At 40.2% G+C, this 17749-nt stretch overlaps 1 protein-coding gene across 2 annotated transcripts in view; it reads left to right on the top strand.

Annotated features, from left to right (window-relative positions):
- ANOS1 (anosmin 1) overlaps nucleotides 1-17749 on the top strand; it is a 162832-nt gene that overhangs the window by 118195 nt on the left and 26888 nt on the right. For both annotated transcript variants that reach the window (XM_038387738.2, XM_043500148.1), the window contains exons 7-9: nucleotides 6110-6315; nucleotides 9782-9926; nucleotides 16409-16564. In XM_038387738.2, the coding sequence (XP_038243666.1) occupies nucleotides 6110-6315; nucleotides 9782-9926; nucleotides 16409-16564 (507 nt within the window). The remainder of the gene's footprint in view (nucleotides 1-6109; nucleotides 6316-9781; nucleotides 9927-16408; nucleotides 16565-17749) is intronic.

Raw genomic sequence — 17749 nt, 5'->3', positions numbered from 1 at the left:
GGACGGTTGGTTTCTGGTAAAGCCAGAGCAAATGTTACTTGGTATAGCAATGTCTTCCACCAAGGTTTTGTAGTTATAAAAAATACTCTGGGTGACATCCCGACCCTGTGATTCAATGAGAGTTTTGCCTTTGGCTTCAGTGGGCCTGGATTTCACCCCATATGTTTTCACTGATTAAATGAAAATAAAATAGGGACATTTCAGGTTTCCTGAAAGTTCCCAGGAGGTGGTATATGAAAAAACGACATAGTCACTTTACAGGATTGACCAGATTCAGTTTTGGGTACCGGGCATTTTTCTATACATAAAAATATCCATTACCAGCAGTCCCGCCAGGCTAAAAGCAGAAGCTTTATCCAATTGGGAAGGGGAGAGTCCCAGCTTCCCAAAGGGACATACACCACTTGTTTCTAGCCTTTAATGAGCCTGAGATGACAGATTTTAAAGTTGTCAGAGTTATACATCTAGAGAAGCTATTCCAGTTCATTTTTAGATTTTTTTATGAGCTTCCTGAGCCCTCTACAATTGCACTATAAAAATGAAGCCACCAGTCTTTATAGGTAAAGGGATAAAAAAAATAGCCTCAATAACGTTTTTGTATCCTTCCATCAGCAAAGACATACTGTGTAAAATACTCTTAAAATAATTCTTCTATAACATATACATAATGGTGTAATGTGGTTTACTTGACACTCACATGAGATGACCTGTGTAATTCTCCTATGACTTTGCCATCATGGGCAATATGATGATGATGATAATGTTGATTTATTGGTATTATCATAGTGCCTTGGAGGGCATCCAGCATTCATGCTAATAAAACATTTATTGCTTCTCGCACCACCATACAATATACAAAATATGTAGTTACAAATAAATAGCAAAAACTTTAAGTCAATCAAAGATTTGTCCTTAGTAACAAATTCAGAATTTGGCCCATAGCACTCAAATCATGAAACATATATTTATGAACCAGATATTTTAATTGATTTCAATAAATTTCCTTGTGATATGACAGTTGTCATGTATAGATTGTTTTAACATATGTAGGAAGTAGACAATAAATTATATTAGAACACAGTCCCCAACATTAGTTTAAGATTAACTAGGGAAATACATCACTCATAGTTGTTCTTCCAATATACATAGCTAGATTAATTATGTACTTAAGACTGAGGCAGTGGATTCTTCACAGTTAAGGAAGTGACTATAAGGGCAACACTTCACCTGAGGGAAAAAAGGAAACTGGTTTCCAAGAGAGCTGAAAGATTTTGAGCAAGCGTGAATAAGTGAGGAATCCTTATTACTAGGGAAAGTCAGCTTGAATTGCCCGAGTCCAATAACTCAAGTATGCTTGGTAATTTTTATAACCAAAAATGTGGTTGAGTGAAATATGTGAGGAACAGGAGCAGCCATTATTATTTGAAATTCCTTTTTAGTGACATTAATAAGCCATTCATTATTTCACATCTGCTAGTCTTTAAATAGGAAATGCTGTCCTTATTAATTGTGATCATGTCAGTTTGCATGCCCTAAGTGATGGAATTTTTCAGTAAGACCATTTATCCTGGGGATTATCTGATGAACTTTCTGTGCCTGGGAAGTTCATTTAACAGCTCATTTACCATTATAAAAACACTCAGGTGAATCATGCAGTAAATGAATGTCTGGTGTCCCTTTCATACACCTCCAGCTTTATTTCTGCTAATAAGGGATGGTTCATTAGACCTACAGTTCACATGCAAAATGAGTCTTTTCAAACATTACTTTGTTTGTAACAAGCTAGTAATATACCTTGACGTTTGGCAAACTGTGTTGTTCTAGCTGATATGCTTTTAAATTTGTGTAAATCTTTCTTCTTTCACTGCTTTACGCTGGACCAAGAACTTCTCTTTTTGCAGTTCCATAGTGTTTTGATGATGATGTTGGGCTAGAATAAGCATAAAAAATGAAGGAAAAATTGTCTTGTTTTACTAGAGTTTGCCATTTAAAATATTGGCCAAATTCACTCCTTGTATAAGTCGATTATCTTCATTATGATGTCGTTTCCTTTAATTCAGTCCCCTTGTGCCCATGCATTATGATACAGCCTTTAATTCCAGGATCACACTCTATTTTTTCCTCAGGATCTCTGCCTCATTCAGTGCACAGGATGGACCTGCTCTGGAGATGAATTGGGGTGTGTAGTAAAGGAAGTTGTTGTGTGTAGGTTCCCAGCTAGGGTGATCAGATGTCCCATTTTTAAAGGGACAGTCCCATATTTAAGCCCTCCTGCAGGTGTCCCGACTTTTTCTTAAAAATGGGCAAATTGTCCCATATATTCAGTTCTCTCCTCCCCCATCAGTACTGGCGGGTCTTGTTGCTGGCCTGATCCCTGCTCACTAGCCACCCGCCCACCAGCGGTGTGTGTGGGGGGGTGCAGTGACTGACAAGGGGGTGGGTGTGCAAGGCTTGTGGCACGGCAAAGATGCAGTACGCCGGGCTGGCCACTGCCCCTGCTGGTCTGTCAGTGCAGCCTCCACTGTGTGCCGGCTCTGGGCCTGCAGGGCCCTGCCCCCTGTCCCATTTCCAGCTGGCCCAGTGACCCAGGAAAGCCCAAGACCCTCTGCCCAGGGCGCTGGCCAGGAGAAGCTGAGCCCTGCATGTGCCAAAGCCACGCACAGCACTGGCACGGGTGAGCCTCTCCACCCTCAGCTAAGCTCTGGAGTGGTGGGGGGAAGCAATTTCCAGTCTGTTCACACCCTGAACCTGCAGGCTCCACAACAACCCCTGGGGCAGGGATTTAGCACCCTCTTCACCCATTTCTCCCCCACCACACACACACTGGGTCCTGACCTCAGGGAGCACGGGGCTGCTCCATCCCCTAGGTACCTTCACCTGCTGAGCCACTTCTGACTGGGTTTACTGAAGCCTCTGCAGTCAGGTTCCCTGGGCCCTGGTGCACAATGCATCCTTAGGGCATTAGCCCCTTTCTGCCCACGCTGTAGCCGGGGGACAGGAGGCGGCTGGATTATGTCAGTGGCCAGCAGCAGCCTGGAGGTGTTTGACCTCCATTTTGACACTATGCGGGCAGGAAGGGACAAGCTGCTTCCAGCCAAAGGGGATGTGGGGAGAAGAGATGAACTCTGGACAGACACGGGCCAGGTCATTCCTTCTTCCACCCCCCCTCCTTTGCAGCTGGAAACCGCTTCCACCCCTTCCCTCCCGCATGGTGCCGAAAGGCTGCTGCTGGCCACATTCTTATCATAGTATCCTGCGTGCCTCCCCACCACACACACGTGTTGTCTCAGGAAGATGCGGTGCCAGGTACCCAGAGAGCCAGGTCCATCCCAGGGGCCCAGCCAGGCACGTAGGAAAGAGATCACTGGTCAGGAAGAGTTGCATCGGTCAACTCCTGTGTGACAGAGGGGTATGGGAGTGTGTGTGTGTGTGTGTGTGTGTGTGTGTGTGTGACCCCTCCCTCTGTGAACCCTAAAACCTTAAAGAAGGTAAATAAAAAGAATCCAACCATGCAGTGTTTCTTTTCAACGGTGCTCTGTCAACTCGATGTTAATTTGAACATTTGTACTACATAGTTCTGATTGCTGTTGAACTTGCTTGAATACGAGTAAGTTACCTCGTGTCCTGTATTCAGTATAGGGAAATATGGTTACCCTAACCCCAGCCCTAACCCTTGCAGAAGTTGGGAAGTGTGTAGTGAATGAGACGGGATTGCAGGAAGAAAAAGGAGGGCCTTCTGGTTAAGGGAGCTGATTGCTGCCCTGGTGAATTGGATTTTATCCTACCCTGTGGCTCAGAGTTCCTATGTGATGCTGGACAAATCACTTAAACCAAACTTTTCACAGGTGGTCACTAATTGTGTGTTCCTCATTTTCTGGCTGCCTGACTTGATGCTCTGGGGTCTGGTTACAGAAGTGCTGAACGTTCACAGCTGCAACTGAAGTCAATGGGAGTTGTGCTTTGAAGTTATAAGGTACTATGTGATGCTATGTACTCTGAAAAATAGTTCATAGGTATCTCAAATTGGGCGTCCATAATTAATGGATACTTTTGACTTTAATCTCTCTGAGCCTCAGAGAATAAAGGGAGATAATACCAAGGGTTTTATGAGGCTAGAACCATCCTGTACACTGACTGAGGCAGGAGTCCTGTGGAAAGAACAGTATATGATCATGTAATTAAAAACTGTCTTGTAATGCATACACATAAGGGAGCCAAATTAAGGTTGCACAGATAGGAAATGTCAGAATTAAGGTTATCTTTTGAATTCAAATCATATGACTTCACTATTCTTGCTGCCTGAGTGCCAATAGGAGTGTCACTGGATGTACAGGAGAGACCGGTTCCCTCCTCTCATTTTCAGTGGCAGGCCCTACACTGGCCCTGAGCAGCTAGGGCAGATCTTATAGGGAATGTACTTCTGAGCCACTGCCACCCTAAGCACAAACATGATCACTTGCTCTTTGGGAGTTCAAAGAAATCATTTCAAAGAAAAGATTACCAGAATTGTTTAACCAGGGTTAAACAATGTATTTTCCCCTAGTCTCAATCTTGGAAACATCTGGACCATTTGGGCTGAAATTTCGCAAAACTATTCAGCCTCAGGCAGACACTTCACATGGAAAATTTCAGCCTAAACTCTTAGTTTGGGAAAGTTATAAATCCTATTTTTAATTGCTTATACTGGGAAGTGTCGGGCAAGCTTAATAATAAGCTGTGCTACCAGCCCAACCTGTAGTATAGGGTCCTCCTAATCAGGACCTCCTCCTAATTCTCTTCCAGGATCTATCACTGACTTCCTGGCTTAGGTCATAGTTTGCCACTCTCTCCATGCCATGCTGTCCTAGTTGCAGGCAGCAGAACTGCCCATGCTGGATGCCTTCTCTGCATGAAATGGGGGCGGTGTTGGTAGGACATGCTTTGAGAGAGTCCTCAGCTTTTGAATTCACTCTCCTGCATGGGGTGAGGAATAGTCCATATATTGACCTTGAGGTAAATCTTGAGGCATGCCCTCCTTTACTCAGGATGTTTTTGGAGAGAAAGGAATGTGACAATATTGTAAGGATGTTATAGTTATTTCCATGGTTATTTTTGGCTTTTGGGGAGGCTGTATTATTAAAATTGTCTTTTTGTTTTAAATTATTTAAATTATTTGTATTACAAATCCAAATCTATAAAATGGCTAGACTAGCACTTCTCTACCTCAGAGTATTGTGGGACTTAATTAATATTCATAAAGCTCTTTGAGATCCTTGAATGAAGATGCTATTGCTGCCTAGATTTTAAGTGATAGACATGTTAGAATCGTGTTGGCTATATAAATCATTGAGATGGTTCATGGTTCCATAAATACAAAGGCAGTTGCAGGATCCACATTACTTACCAGAAATGAAAATAGCGGGCCTCGTAAGATGCAAGGATTTGTTCATTGGTCTTATTTATTTGAAATAGAATGCATAGATTATAATGATGAGCATATAGAGTATTATTAGCTTTCTGGGTTTGGACTCCCTCTGGCTGGCAGGAAAGGAAGAGAGATGTATCTTTGTTGTTTTTACTCTAAGGAAATGCTAAAATACTATGGTGCTGGGCACTGATATGAGAACCTGGAAGGATGGACAGATAGGGGCATACATAGATCTTATCTCCTGAGAATTCCCTTAGGATACTGAAGAGAAAAAATCAGTATTCTACTCTTCATTCCTGGAAGGAAGTTAATTTTTCTCTTGGACCATCTATAAAACATTTTTGTCTTATACAGTTCCTTACATGTGTTTTGCATCTCAGCCAGAAGTAAAATCTGTAATATATTTTTTTTATTGAACATCATAATAAATGTTGAACAAGACTTGCAGAATAATGGCACAACTAAACCTAATCCCAGAATGTACATTTGAAAAGAGTTTGGATTCCAAGTGGTATAATTTACAAAAGTTGATGAAACATATTCAGTTGTTTCTTAAGAATGAAGCAAACTTTGATGATAGCTGGTGTTATGAGTTCAGCAGTTAAATCTGTAGAATAGTTACTGAGAAAGGTCATCTTTACTTAATCCATATTACTTCATATTCTTGGGGGGGGTTGTTTTTGTTTTGTTTTTTTACTCCAGACCCATCTGCTCCACCAGCCCCAGCTAATCTCAGAATTGCCAACTCCACTACAAATAGTGATGGAAGTGTAACCGTGAGGATTGTTTGGGATCTCCCAGAAGAACCTGATATCCCAGTGCATCACTACAAAGTCTTCTGGATCTGGACGGTCAGCAGCAAGTCTGTCATCCCAGCTAAGAAGAAAAGAAGAAAGACTACTGATGGGGTAAGAAGCAAACTGGAAAATGAGGCACAAATGCTCCTACTCAGTCATGGCATATGAAAACATATTTCTGGTTTAAAAAACAAAATTGCGTTGTACCAAATAAATGTGAAGTCACATAAATAAATAGGATGGAAAGGTGTATTCCTTTTTAATTTACAAGAAGATCACTCTGATAGTTTTATAGCTAGTTTTCTTTAGAAATAAGCATTGCTATTGTTCTGTAGAAGTCAAAGAGAGGCGCAAGTGTTGATTGACAGCAGAATTGAACCATATATACAGATGGAAATATTTTAAGTGTCTAAATCAAGATAAACTGGAATCTATTGTAGATATACAATTAATATATAACTCTATATAATATAATTATAGAAATATAATTATTTCTCTAACATAAGGCTTATTTTACTGGAAGCCTCTGAATGACGGAATGCTCATTTAATAAAATGTCATCTATAGCATAGTTTTCATTATATCAAGGGAACTCTGGAAGTGATGTTTGCTCATATCAGAGTAATTTATGATGGGTTAATTACCATGTAGGTCTAAGATAATAACAAAATCCTTCTTAAATAATCCTACTGTACCAATACGCTGAAATATTTCCATAGGAAAAGATTAGTGTCAGCTTCTGAATTGATATGCAACGCATTGGTTTAATGAAAAACTAGCTGCCATAATCCCCTTAGGCACATTGCATTTTCTTTTTATAAATAGCTTAATAGGTAATAGAAATAGAAATCACTTAAGGCCATGGGACAGACTCTTGTCTTAGTTACATTAAGAGCAATATACTAGCAATATATTACATTCTTGATTCTCCACTACATCTGAGAACGTAGTGCAGAGTGTTGGGCCAAAAGGAGGTGATTTCAGCTCTCTGATCCTCAGCCACCTGGCCCTAGTGGAAGTGAAAGCAGCAGGGGGCCTACTCTAATTTCCGCTCTGACAGAGGATCAGGCATTATGGAGCTCTGTTCTCTGGAATCACTCCCTAGAACACCATTGACACATGCCCCATTCCCCTCACACTGCAGATTGGGGGGCACCAGAGTTCCACTAGCAGAGAGTTCCCCTATGCAAGGGCAGTTCACTAGCTATTTCCAGCCATGTTTTACATGACATAAAGTGGACTTAGTGGACCAGAGACTCTGGTTTTATGTGGTGTTCTTCAAATAAAAATTCACTTTCAAATCCCCATGGTAAAAACACATAGAAAGTGAGGGTAGCATTCCAGGGTATCTCCGCTTTCTTATAACCACTGTGTATTCCACTGGGTGACACAAGAGTAGAGCTGGCATATAAAAGGCAGGTAGTGAAGTCTGAAGTTCCCAGGTAAAGTCCTATAGGTCGGAGATCTTCAACCAAAGAGACCCCAATCCCAGGGATCCCTACCCAGGTATGTAGTGAGGCTGTCCTTTAAATCACAAAAGGAAGGAAATTTGAAATAGAAATGGATCCTTAGTTTTAATTAAAACCACTTTAGATGTATGAGTAGAAAGTGTATTACATCAAGATGTTTTAAAAACAGATAATAAATAAAACCTTGCTCTTATATCCAAAAGCACTATACAAAGGATTAAGTACCATTATCTCAGTTTTCCATCATACAAGGTGACACGTTTTTATGTTAGTAGGTCCAAGTTCTGGCCTTAGGCTTCAATGAGAGCTGTGAACATATCTTATGACAACCAAGCACATACATCCAAAAGCAGAGATTAGCCCCTAGAATAACTTTCCTTTTACTCTGAGGAGAAGTATCTCATTGTGCTTTGTTCTTTTACAGCATACTGTGAAAGCTATAAAATGATGATAGTAGTAAAGGGGGAAATTCCCTGATGGAACTCCACTGAAGTCAGTTCTAATCAATGATCCATTAAATATTAGAACAACTTTTCCAAAAACCAAAATTGCACATTTCTAGGCATGGAGAGATGTATTCTCCTGATTTGATAAGATCACTCAAACTTTTTAACCAATTTTGCTTTTAGAAGTAACCCAGTCCATGCTTTTATGATTAAATCTACGTGAAGTCAGTGGAATTGCCAGCAGAGAATTTGGCCTACAATATTTTAAAATGAACAATGCCACTACATCAACTGGGGAAATCCAGAGGCTTAATCAATTTTATAAATCGCTCTCAGAACAGACCAAGTAAAATTGTTAATTTGCAATACTGTTAGATGTACTAACATACTATTTGGTGTTAAATATGACACTGTATGGTTGACACGCCTCTCCTAGTTGACACAAGAAAGCCAGAGAGTAACAAGGAATTCAGAGGAGTCCTTGTGGCACCTTGTGGGTGGGTCACTACAAAAACTAATTTTCCCCTGCTGATACTCACACCTTCTTGTCAACTGTTTGAAATGGGCCACCTTGATTACATTGAACTCATTAGCACTACAAAAGTTATTTTTCCTCCCTTCTTGTCAACTGTTGAGAATAGCCCACTTCCACCTTAATTGAATTGGCTTGTTAACACTGACCCCCCACTTGGTAAGGCAACGCCCATCTTTTCATATGCTGTGTATTTATACTTCTCTACTGTATTTTCCACTCCATGCATCTGATGAAGTGGGTTTTAGCCTACAAAAGCTTATGCCCAAATAAATTTGTTAGTCTCTAAGGTGCCACAAGGACTCCTCATTATTTTTGCTGATACAGACTAACACGGCTACCACTCTGAAAGGAATTCAGAATAAAAAAACAAAATAAAATTTGTGCCTGACAAAATATACAATGGGTGCTTTTTTAGGAATAAATCTATAAATAAATGCAAAGACTTCAGAAAGGCTATGTCTCTTGTTTGCAGTCTTATGGGATTTGTTTTACTTTGTGGATTGTTAACTAGAGAATGAAAATCCAGTTCATGTGCCTCTCCGTGCAGTGACATTGGAGAACTGAGTTGTTGTGGATTGTTCTTTTGTTTTTTATTTTCTTTCTCTAACAAAGATGAAAAGCACTCTTGTTGGTATTTTAGCAACAACAGAAGCAAATAGAAAAATATTGTTCAATATATTGCACAGTATGTTCTATCTGTCCTCAGACTAGCTGTCTCTAGACAAAGCTTCCTGTTGCTTAGCTAATCGAGTCTGTCCAGGAGCTGGGAAAAACAAAGTTTAGATTTCACTGGCCAAAATGTTTTTGGCATCAGAAAAACTGATTATACATATAAAAAGAAATTTAGTCTTGGATTAAACAGCTGATGCCTGTATTTACTAAAGACAGGCAAGTTCTGTAGACATCACTAAGTTTAACATTTTAAAAACAACACAGAACAGAGTCCAAATGAAAGAGAGCATGAAATAAAAATCAAAGAAGAAAGCAAGTTGAGTTCTGGTGAAATTTATAAATTCTTTCTCATTCCAAGAAGAATTTTGTGTGCCTAAGACAACAGGCCTGATTTTAATTTAATAGGAGCCAGCAATCTCATAACTGTTCTGCGTGTATATTCTCTTTCACTATAGTCCCAAAATTATGTGGTCCTGGAGGGACTGCAACCCAACAGCAACTACATGGTGGAACTGCAGGCAGTAACATACTGGGGACAAGTACGACTAAAAAGCGCCAAGGTGCCTCTCTATTTCAGCTCAACTCAAACAACTATTCATAGTAAGTAACTGCTATATCATAGTTTCTAAGCATCCAAATTCCTCTTATGCTCTGTTTTAACTGATGATTTCTCAGATTTCAAAAAATAAATAAATCACCTATTATAGGTGGCTGTATTATAGCATGCCTCTGTGGTCTTGGTCAAGTCACTTAACTTTTCTGTCTTTGTTTCCTCATCTGTAAATTGGGGATTATAAGTCTTATCTATCTTGCTTGTTTTGAAAATTACTTAAAAAATAAATGTGTTAAGCATGTGCATATTTGCAAGATCAGGGTCATAGTGTTATATTAGTGCTAAAATTCCCCGAAATACACATTAAACTTCCCAATAAACAGAGCAGAAGCAAATTCCAGACCACTGGCTTAACTGTACAATTTTCCCTTGCAAAAGTTTTTAAAATGTTGGCAACTTCAAGTAGCCCATAAATTCAGATCTTAATGCAAATTTATATATCCTGTGGATTCGGACAAAGGATTGATTCTCCTACTAGGATCTTAAAATATAAAACAGTGTCCCTGGTTGGCAAGAAGTTAATCCCAAACTTGTATCACATGCACAGCACTTACCTTCAAGATGAAGTCTTGAGGTATTAAGTTCTTTTTAAAACTAAACTCACGTGCTAAACAATACAGTGGAAAAATTCTTCAAATCCCGAGGGGCCTATACTGTGACACTCTATCTTAGTTAAATACTCTCTGAATAATAATTTGTCTAAGGTCAAGGTCAAGATTGATCTGCCCTTCCAACTGCTGATGTGTCATCTGATTAACCAAATACAACCACTGATGCTTATGACAGTAATAGTTTTCAGGATTAGAGCACAAACAGTTTCCAAAGTTTGCCATTTTACCCGTCTTTGCTCTTCCCATCTTTCATTCCTTTTGCAGTAGTTTCCCTTTTATGTTATAAGCAAAATGAAAATTAATTGCAACAGTTTTTCTAACTCTTATATCATTCTGTATTCCAGTACTGAATATTTTGATTGCTAATGTAGGTGGACTACTCTGCAAGCATGTTCAGTCTATTTTGGATGCAAATAAGATATATTCTATGTATACTGAGCTATAAAGGTTGACAACTATGCAAGAACTCCCATTATAAGCAATGGTGCTTTCCTTTTCCTGAAGCAGGAGGGAGACAGAACTGAGTTTCCTTCCCCTTCTGCCTGCAACACACACACATTATTTTTATATGAAATGAGTCAGTTACATTTGGATATACCCCCAAAGGATTATTTTGCTATCTTTCTTCAAGCCCTCAGGCTAAATCTGGTTATACAAGTGTCATTGCTGTGAGTACGAGTAAGTTGTGCTTGGTGTATGTATATGGGTGGGTACGGGGAAGGGTTGAAAAATTGTTCAGCAGAACCCAGAACTGCCAGCCCCAAGCTTTCAAAAAGTATATGCCAGGCTCTAAAGATTATCTTTAAAATCATGAGATTAATAGTGATCTTTTTTGGGGGGGGATTGTTTTTTTTCCATTCTGGTTTTTGAGCTGTTAGAGTTCATATTTTTAAGCTTTTCTCCACAACCATGAGGGTTAGAAACTTACACCCAGATCCTCAAAGGCATTTGGGTGCCTAACTCCCATTGAAATCACTGCCTTTGAGGATCTGGGCCTTACTTTTTTTAAAAAACGAAAGCAGAGATTCTCACACCATATTATGATTCTAAGGCTTTTTAAAGAAAATCAACAAATATTGTGAGACTTGCCATAAAATCATGAGAACAGGCAACACTGAAACATACGAAAATGCTTAGGCTAACTCTGGATGAAGTTAGCAAAGCACTACAAATTAAGGGCTTAGTCTTTCTCCCATTGAATTCAGTAGAACTTTTACTATTTATTTTCATGGGAACAGAATCAGCCCAGAATTTGTTAGCAAAATCTCTTTACTGGTTATTCAGATTGTAGGTTTCAGAGTAGCAGCCGTGTTAGTCTGTATTCGCAAAAAGAAAAGGAGTACTTGTGGCACCTTAAAGACTAACAAATTTATTAGAGCATAAGCTGGATGAAAGCTTATGCTCTAATAAATTTGTTAGTCTTTAAGGTGCCACAAGTACTCCTTTTCTTTATTCAGATTGTAGTAACAGATCACAAAACTGGGTAGTTCAAATGTAAGCAGAGTATTGCTTCTCTTATAGCAAAGGCATGAATGCAGAACTGCAAAAGCCAAATGCTCTGAGTTATTGTGCTATCTGTCCCCTGAAGCAAGGCTCATAATGGCAATATTTGATTGAGCAAGATTCTAAGAAAATATGTATGGGACTGGCAATATGTAATTGAAACACATTTCACAATTCATCATCATCATAGTGAAATTCTGGTTAAAAATGCTTTTAAAATTAACCCCAACTATGTAAGACTTAGCAGATCTGTTGCAGATAATAAGTAGATTTTGATCATAAAACTAATCAAGTGAGCTTGAATTAAAGTAAAAACTTCATAGAACAGTGTTAACCATATAAACTATAGACACAATGATACATGATCGAGTAGTTAGAATACTGAACTGAGATCAGGGACTAAAAGTCCTGTCCTCGGATACTGACTCACTGGGTGACTTTGCACAAGAAACTTCTTTCCCCATCTATAAAATGGGGATAATAACATCTACTTTTCTACTTTAGAGGCATCTTGTTAGTCAGTTATGTTTCATAAGAACTTGGAGGTTCTTTGATGAAAGCTGGTATATCAATGCTTGAATTAGTATTTAATGTTGTTAGATAGTTTTCAGCACAGTCACTGGGCAGATTGTGATCTCTCTTCCATTGGTGTAAATCTGGCGTATCTCCTTTTTGTTTAGTGGATCCTCTTCCGGATTCAGACTGGTTTCACTAACATCAGAATCTGGCTCACTGTTTTGGGCACTGTTGCCACATCACCAGTGGCCAAAAATGCTTCTAGAGTCTGTGTTGCACTAAGCCTCTGCAATCTCACTGCTGAGTTCACTAACAGGTTGTGTTGCTGAGGAGGAAGAGAAGGAGGAATGTTTGCTTCACTTTCCTTTTTTACGCTCTGACACTTTTCTGCTTCCAGATTCCAATGCAGATCATATTTGACTAACAAAATCTTTACCAACAGGGGTTCATTTATCCTAAACTGCATATGTGAGTTTCGTGATTTCATCAGTTATTGTTCACTTCAACGGCACTCATCACCACAACTAACTTTAAATTCTCTTCTACAATTTCTTTGGGATAGTCTAATCTCTCCTGGACACTTTAACCCTCTATAGCTTCAGAAAATAGACTGGATTATATTTCTGTGAAGTCTATCTATCTCATCTCTGATTTCTTTTTACTCATGATCTATTTCATATTACTTTGGTGAATTTTTAGGCCATTGCTTTGACTAGTTTTACAGGGTTTTTTAAATCCAAGTACATGACAGAGCTGTACTTCTGGTTGGTCTCAAACCTCTGTTATTGTCTTTAGTAATGTTGAACTTAGTAGATTTGCACACAAATATTCAAGAACATTAATTAAATTAAAGCCTTTGATTTCATTTTGACCACAAATCAATTCAATTCACTTTGAGTCACAACTCTTTATTCATATTTTCATGGATAATTGCATAAACAGCTTGCATGCACGTGTGTGTGAGGATATTCACAGAAAGCGAAATATTGCATGAATATTATGATTATGTTATTTAGTCATTTGTGACTTAAGTCGAGCTACTTCAATTTGTATCAACTGAGAATCTAGCCCAGAGATTTTTGCACTATATATCGTAGTTGTTGTTGTGTATGAAAGTAATCAGTATGTAAAATACCAGAAAAATATCTATTCCAGACCATTTATTCTCACACTATAAAGTGATCCAGCAAACACCACAGTATGATATTCAAAGCCTGTATAATTTGGTTGTGAGCATTATTTTCCTTTCCTGTTGTTTGTTAATATTCTACTCTAAATTCACTGAGAAGAGGTAAATGAAGATTGGATGAAATGTCAAGACTGGATGCTTTTTTCTAAAATATATTCTCTAGGAATTATTTTGGAGAAGTTCTATGGTCTGTGTTATACAGGAGGTCAGACTAGATGATCACAATGGTCCTTTCTAGCCTTGGAATCGATTAAACTAAGAAAGCAGAGCTAAATTTCAGCGGGAATTTGGCGCTTCATTCCCTTAAATTCAGCCTATGTCCCATTATAGGGTATATCACTAGTGCCTGATTCTAAAGGAGATATCATTAATTTACAGAGTATTTTTGCTAAATAAATATTATTTCTCATTGCCAGACTGACACTTTTCACGGATATTTAGAGAGATAGGGTGGCTGAGGTAATATCTTTTACTGGTCCAACTTTTGTTGGTGAAAGAGACAAGCTTTTGAGCTACACAGCACTGTAGCTCTAAAACTTGTCTCTTTCACTGACAGAAGTTGGTCCAGTAGATGATAGTACCTCACCCACCTTGGCTTTCTAACATCACGGGACCAACGCTGCAAATAACTTTTCAAGGATGACAAGCCAAATTTTACCTATCATGACACATTAGAGCATGCCTCTGTAACGGAGCGCATCACTCAACACCACAGCACCTCCTGCTGGCCATCCTGGCAATTAGCTCTGGTTTGCCAATGGGCTTTCATCTAGTGGCATCTTGCTGCTGTTGTTTCCGTTGTCAGGACCCATGTTGCCCTCAGGACTGCAGTGTCCTCTTCTGGACACAGCCATCCAGCTGTGCCCCACTCAGTTCCCCCACCCCTTGACCCTCAACTTCCAGGGGGACCGGCAGACCTCTGACCAGCCACTTGCCTCAGTGGCAGGCTGCAGTCCAGGGTCTAGCCACCTGTGTCAGTAGCAACTGGGGCCAAAGGGGGGAGAGGCGGCAGTCACGCTCTGCATCACCTCCAACCCCCACCGTCTGTTTCCCTGGGCCATTTCCCCACTGCTCTAGCACCTTCTCCACCCTTGTATCAGGGCCTCAGTCTGGCAGGGGTTAGCCAGGAGCTCACTTATGCTCCCCTGACCTGTCCAGCACTGCTCTGACCATGGTGCTGTCCTCCCTCCTCAAACTCCAGGGAGTGACTCAAGCTGGTCTGTTCAGCAGCCCTTCTTGTATGGCCCAGCCTGGCCCTGATTGGCTGTCTCTCTAAACCTTCTCCCGATTGGCTGTTTCTACAAGCCCTTGCCTAATTGGCTGCCTCCTTTACAGCCTCCCAGGCCTGCTATAACCCCTCTTCTGCCAGTATGGGGCAGATACCCCACCACAGCCTCATAATCTCGAAAATCTTTTTGGTTCCACCAACTACAGAAAACAAAAGACTTGATCTAAAGCCCAGTAAGGTAATTGAAGTTAATGGAAAGATTATCATTGACTTCAGTGGGCTTTGGATCAGACCCTAAGGAGTTTTTCCATGCTCAGGAACGTATTATTTTATCATTCCACTCTGCTTGTCTGCTTCATTCTTGTGAAACATACAACATGAATACCTCTTTCTGAATTGATAGATATGTAGGGATTGTCTTATTCAAGCCCCTGATTGTTCCCAAGAATGGACAGACCAATAGAGGGAAGAACTAGTTGTAAATAAGGCAGAACCTTCAAATTTACATTTTACCAATTATTTTAATTAATAAATCAAACCTGAGTCTCCTCTCCTTTCTTTGCAATATATTGTTGATTCCTCAGCAGCTTCTTGATAGTTTGCATCTTTACTTTCCATTTAAGTACTGTAATTAATTAAATACATCATGTTTCATAATCAGATGTAAATATTGTCCCCTAAATTCGAATTTGCAACTTTCAGGTAGTGAAAGTGTTGATTCAAAGCTTGGATACAATACTACTGTTTTTAAACTGATGATGCCTGGGGTATATTTAAATTCTGTTCCTAAATACTGACATATGTTAGTAAGCTGTTTCAGTATAAAAAGGCATATTTATTTTAATGTAGCACCCACACCCTGTAGGTGTTGTTGTATACTGAACTTGTGCATTTGTGTGTATTTAGGTACTGTGTGAAAATATAGCACCCAAAATGTTATACAAAACTACAACTACATATAATGCCCATTAGAATCTCAAAGTATCAAATATCAACATTTCTTGCTCCTAGGATTATAGAATCGTAGGACTGGAAGTGACCTTTAGTGGTCATCTAGTCCAGTCCTCTGCACTCATTGCAGGACTGAGTAGTAAGTACTTTTATTAAATTAAATTAAATCGAAGTATAAATACAGTAGAACTTTGAAGGAAGGGAATATAGAACTATGGAACATTCTTACATTAAATTAGATTTAAAATACTCTTAAAACTGAAAGAATATTAAAGAACTAATTTGCTTCTTTATCCTTGATGTTTTGTTTATTTTTTGCATTTATTTCACTCAGTTTGGGCAATGAAACAAGAATGGTTAGTTTCTGTCAGTTTCATTTTCTGACTCTCAAACACTATTAGCACAATGCTTCAATGTTTAGGTTGCACTGTATTAAACCAAGATATTTCCCAATGGTGTTGTATGTTGCAGAAGAGCAGACCTCTCCAATTGGGAAAACCCGGAAGGAACTAGCTGATCCTCTTCCACCCTTTCAAAGAAGAAGACCGGCTCATCGTCTTGAAATTGGAGCTCCTTTCTATCAAGACAATCACCTTCAGATCAAAGTCTACTGGAAGAAGACAGAAGGTTTGTTGAAAGTTCTGTCTTTAAGCAGGGACTACAATGAACCCATCTATGTCAAAGGTGGAGAAGCTCTAACACTAATATATTTATAGTGAACCCCATCAAGCAATTCTTCCCACAAAATATCCTATTTGCTTGGCAAGCCCAAATACAGAGAAACCACTGCTGATCTGTTCTTCCTGGATGGTGAAAGGATACACAGAGAGAATGCACATCTCCTGTGTGTTGATGAGAGTGCTATGTGGTGGTATATAAGGAAGGGCTTTAGGGCACAGGTTGCGGGGATGCAATGTATTGTGAGAGGAAAAGTGATGAGGGGACCTTAGTCCTCCCTCGCCACGAGTCCTGGCCCCTCTCCATGGCCCCATCCCTGTTCCTCCTCTTGCCTCCTGGCCAAGCGAGAAGACGGAATTGGGCAGTGGTAAGAGCTGCCCAGGGAGCTCGGGCTCCTGTGGGAAGCACTGGACCCTCCACCTGTTCTGAGTGGCATGCCCCAGGGGGTGGGAACACAAGCCAGGGACACCCCAGTCCCCCCACCCAGGGCAAGTGTAGGGTTCAGGACTCCCCAGGTGGCTCTTACCACTACCTGGCTCTGACTTCCAGCCTGGCCAGGGGGCAGGGTCTTGAAGGGGAAGAAGAGGAGTAGGGGGAAGGGCCACAGAGATGGTGGGGCCTTGTGCCCCCCCCAATTCTACCGAGGTTCTGGCACTCCTGCCTGTACTCCCCATCCTGAGGGTGCGGGGAGGATTGCACACCCCCTAAAGTGCCCTCTGTAAGATTTTCTGCTGGGGGGTAGAATTTGGCCTTATGCAAAACTCCCATTGAAATAGATAGTGGTTTGGTTGAGTGAGGCCAAAAGGCCACAATCTGCATGTGGCATTCCCATTGAAGCCAGTGGGACCTCTCTGTAGGACTCGGCCTAATATCAGGATTATAAGAAAGTAAAGCCAGGAAATGAATGTAAATGGAGAGAGAATAGGGCTTCCTGGCTGCCCTGCATATGCCCATTTTCTGACCTGCCTCCACCTAAGTCTGGGACTGTGCTGATTGCCAACAGGGGTCATGCACCAGGATTCAACACAATATCTGCCAGCATATGCACTGGAGTAAATGTGGGTGAGCAATACATTCTGATAGCAGGAAAAATCTTTACTGGCTTCATGTGTTTTATGATCCCCTGCTCCTCAG

The sequence above is a fragment of the Dermochelys coriacea genome, chromosome 1 (genome assembly GCF_009764565.3).
Source record: "Dermochelys coriacea isolate rDerCor1 chromosome 1, rDerCor1.pri.v4, whole genome shotgun sequence".
NCBI classification, from domain to species: Eukaryota; Metazoa; Chordata; order Testudines; family Dermochelyidae; genus Dermochelys; species Dermochelys coriacea.
Note: the sequence above shows the minus strand (reverse complement) of the source record. Positions and strands in the feature narration are given on the sequence as shown.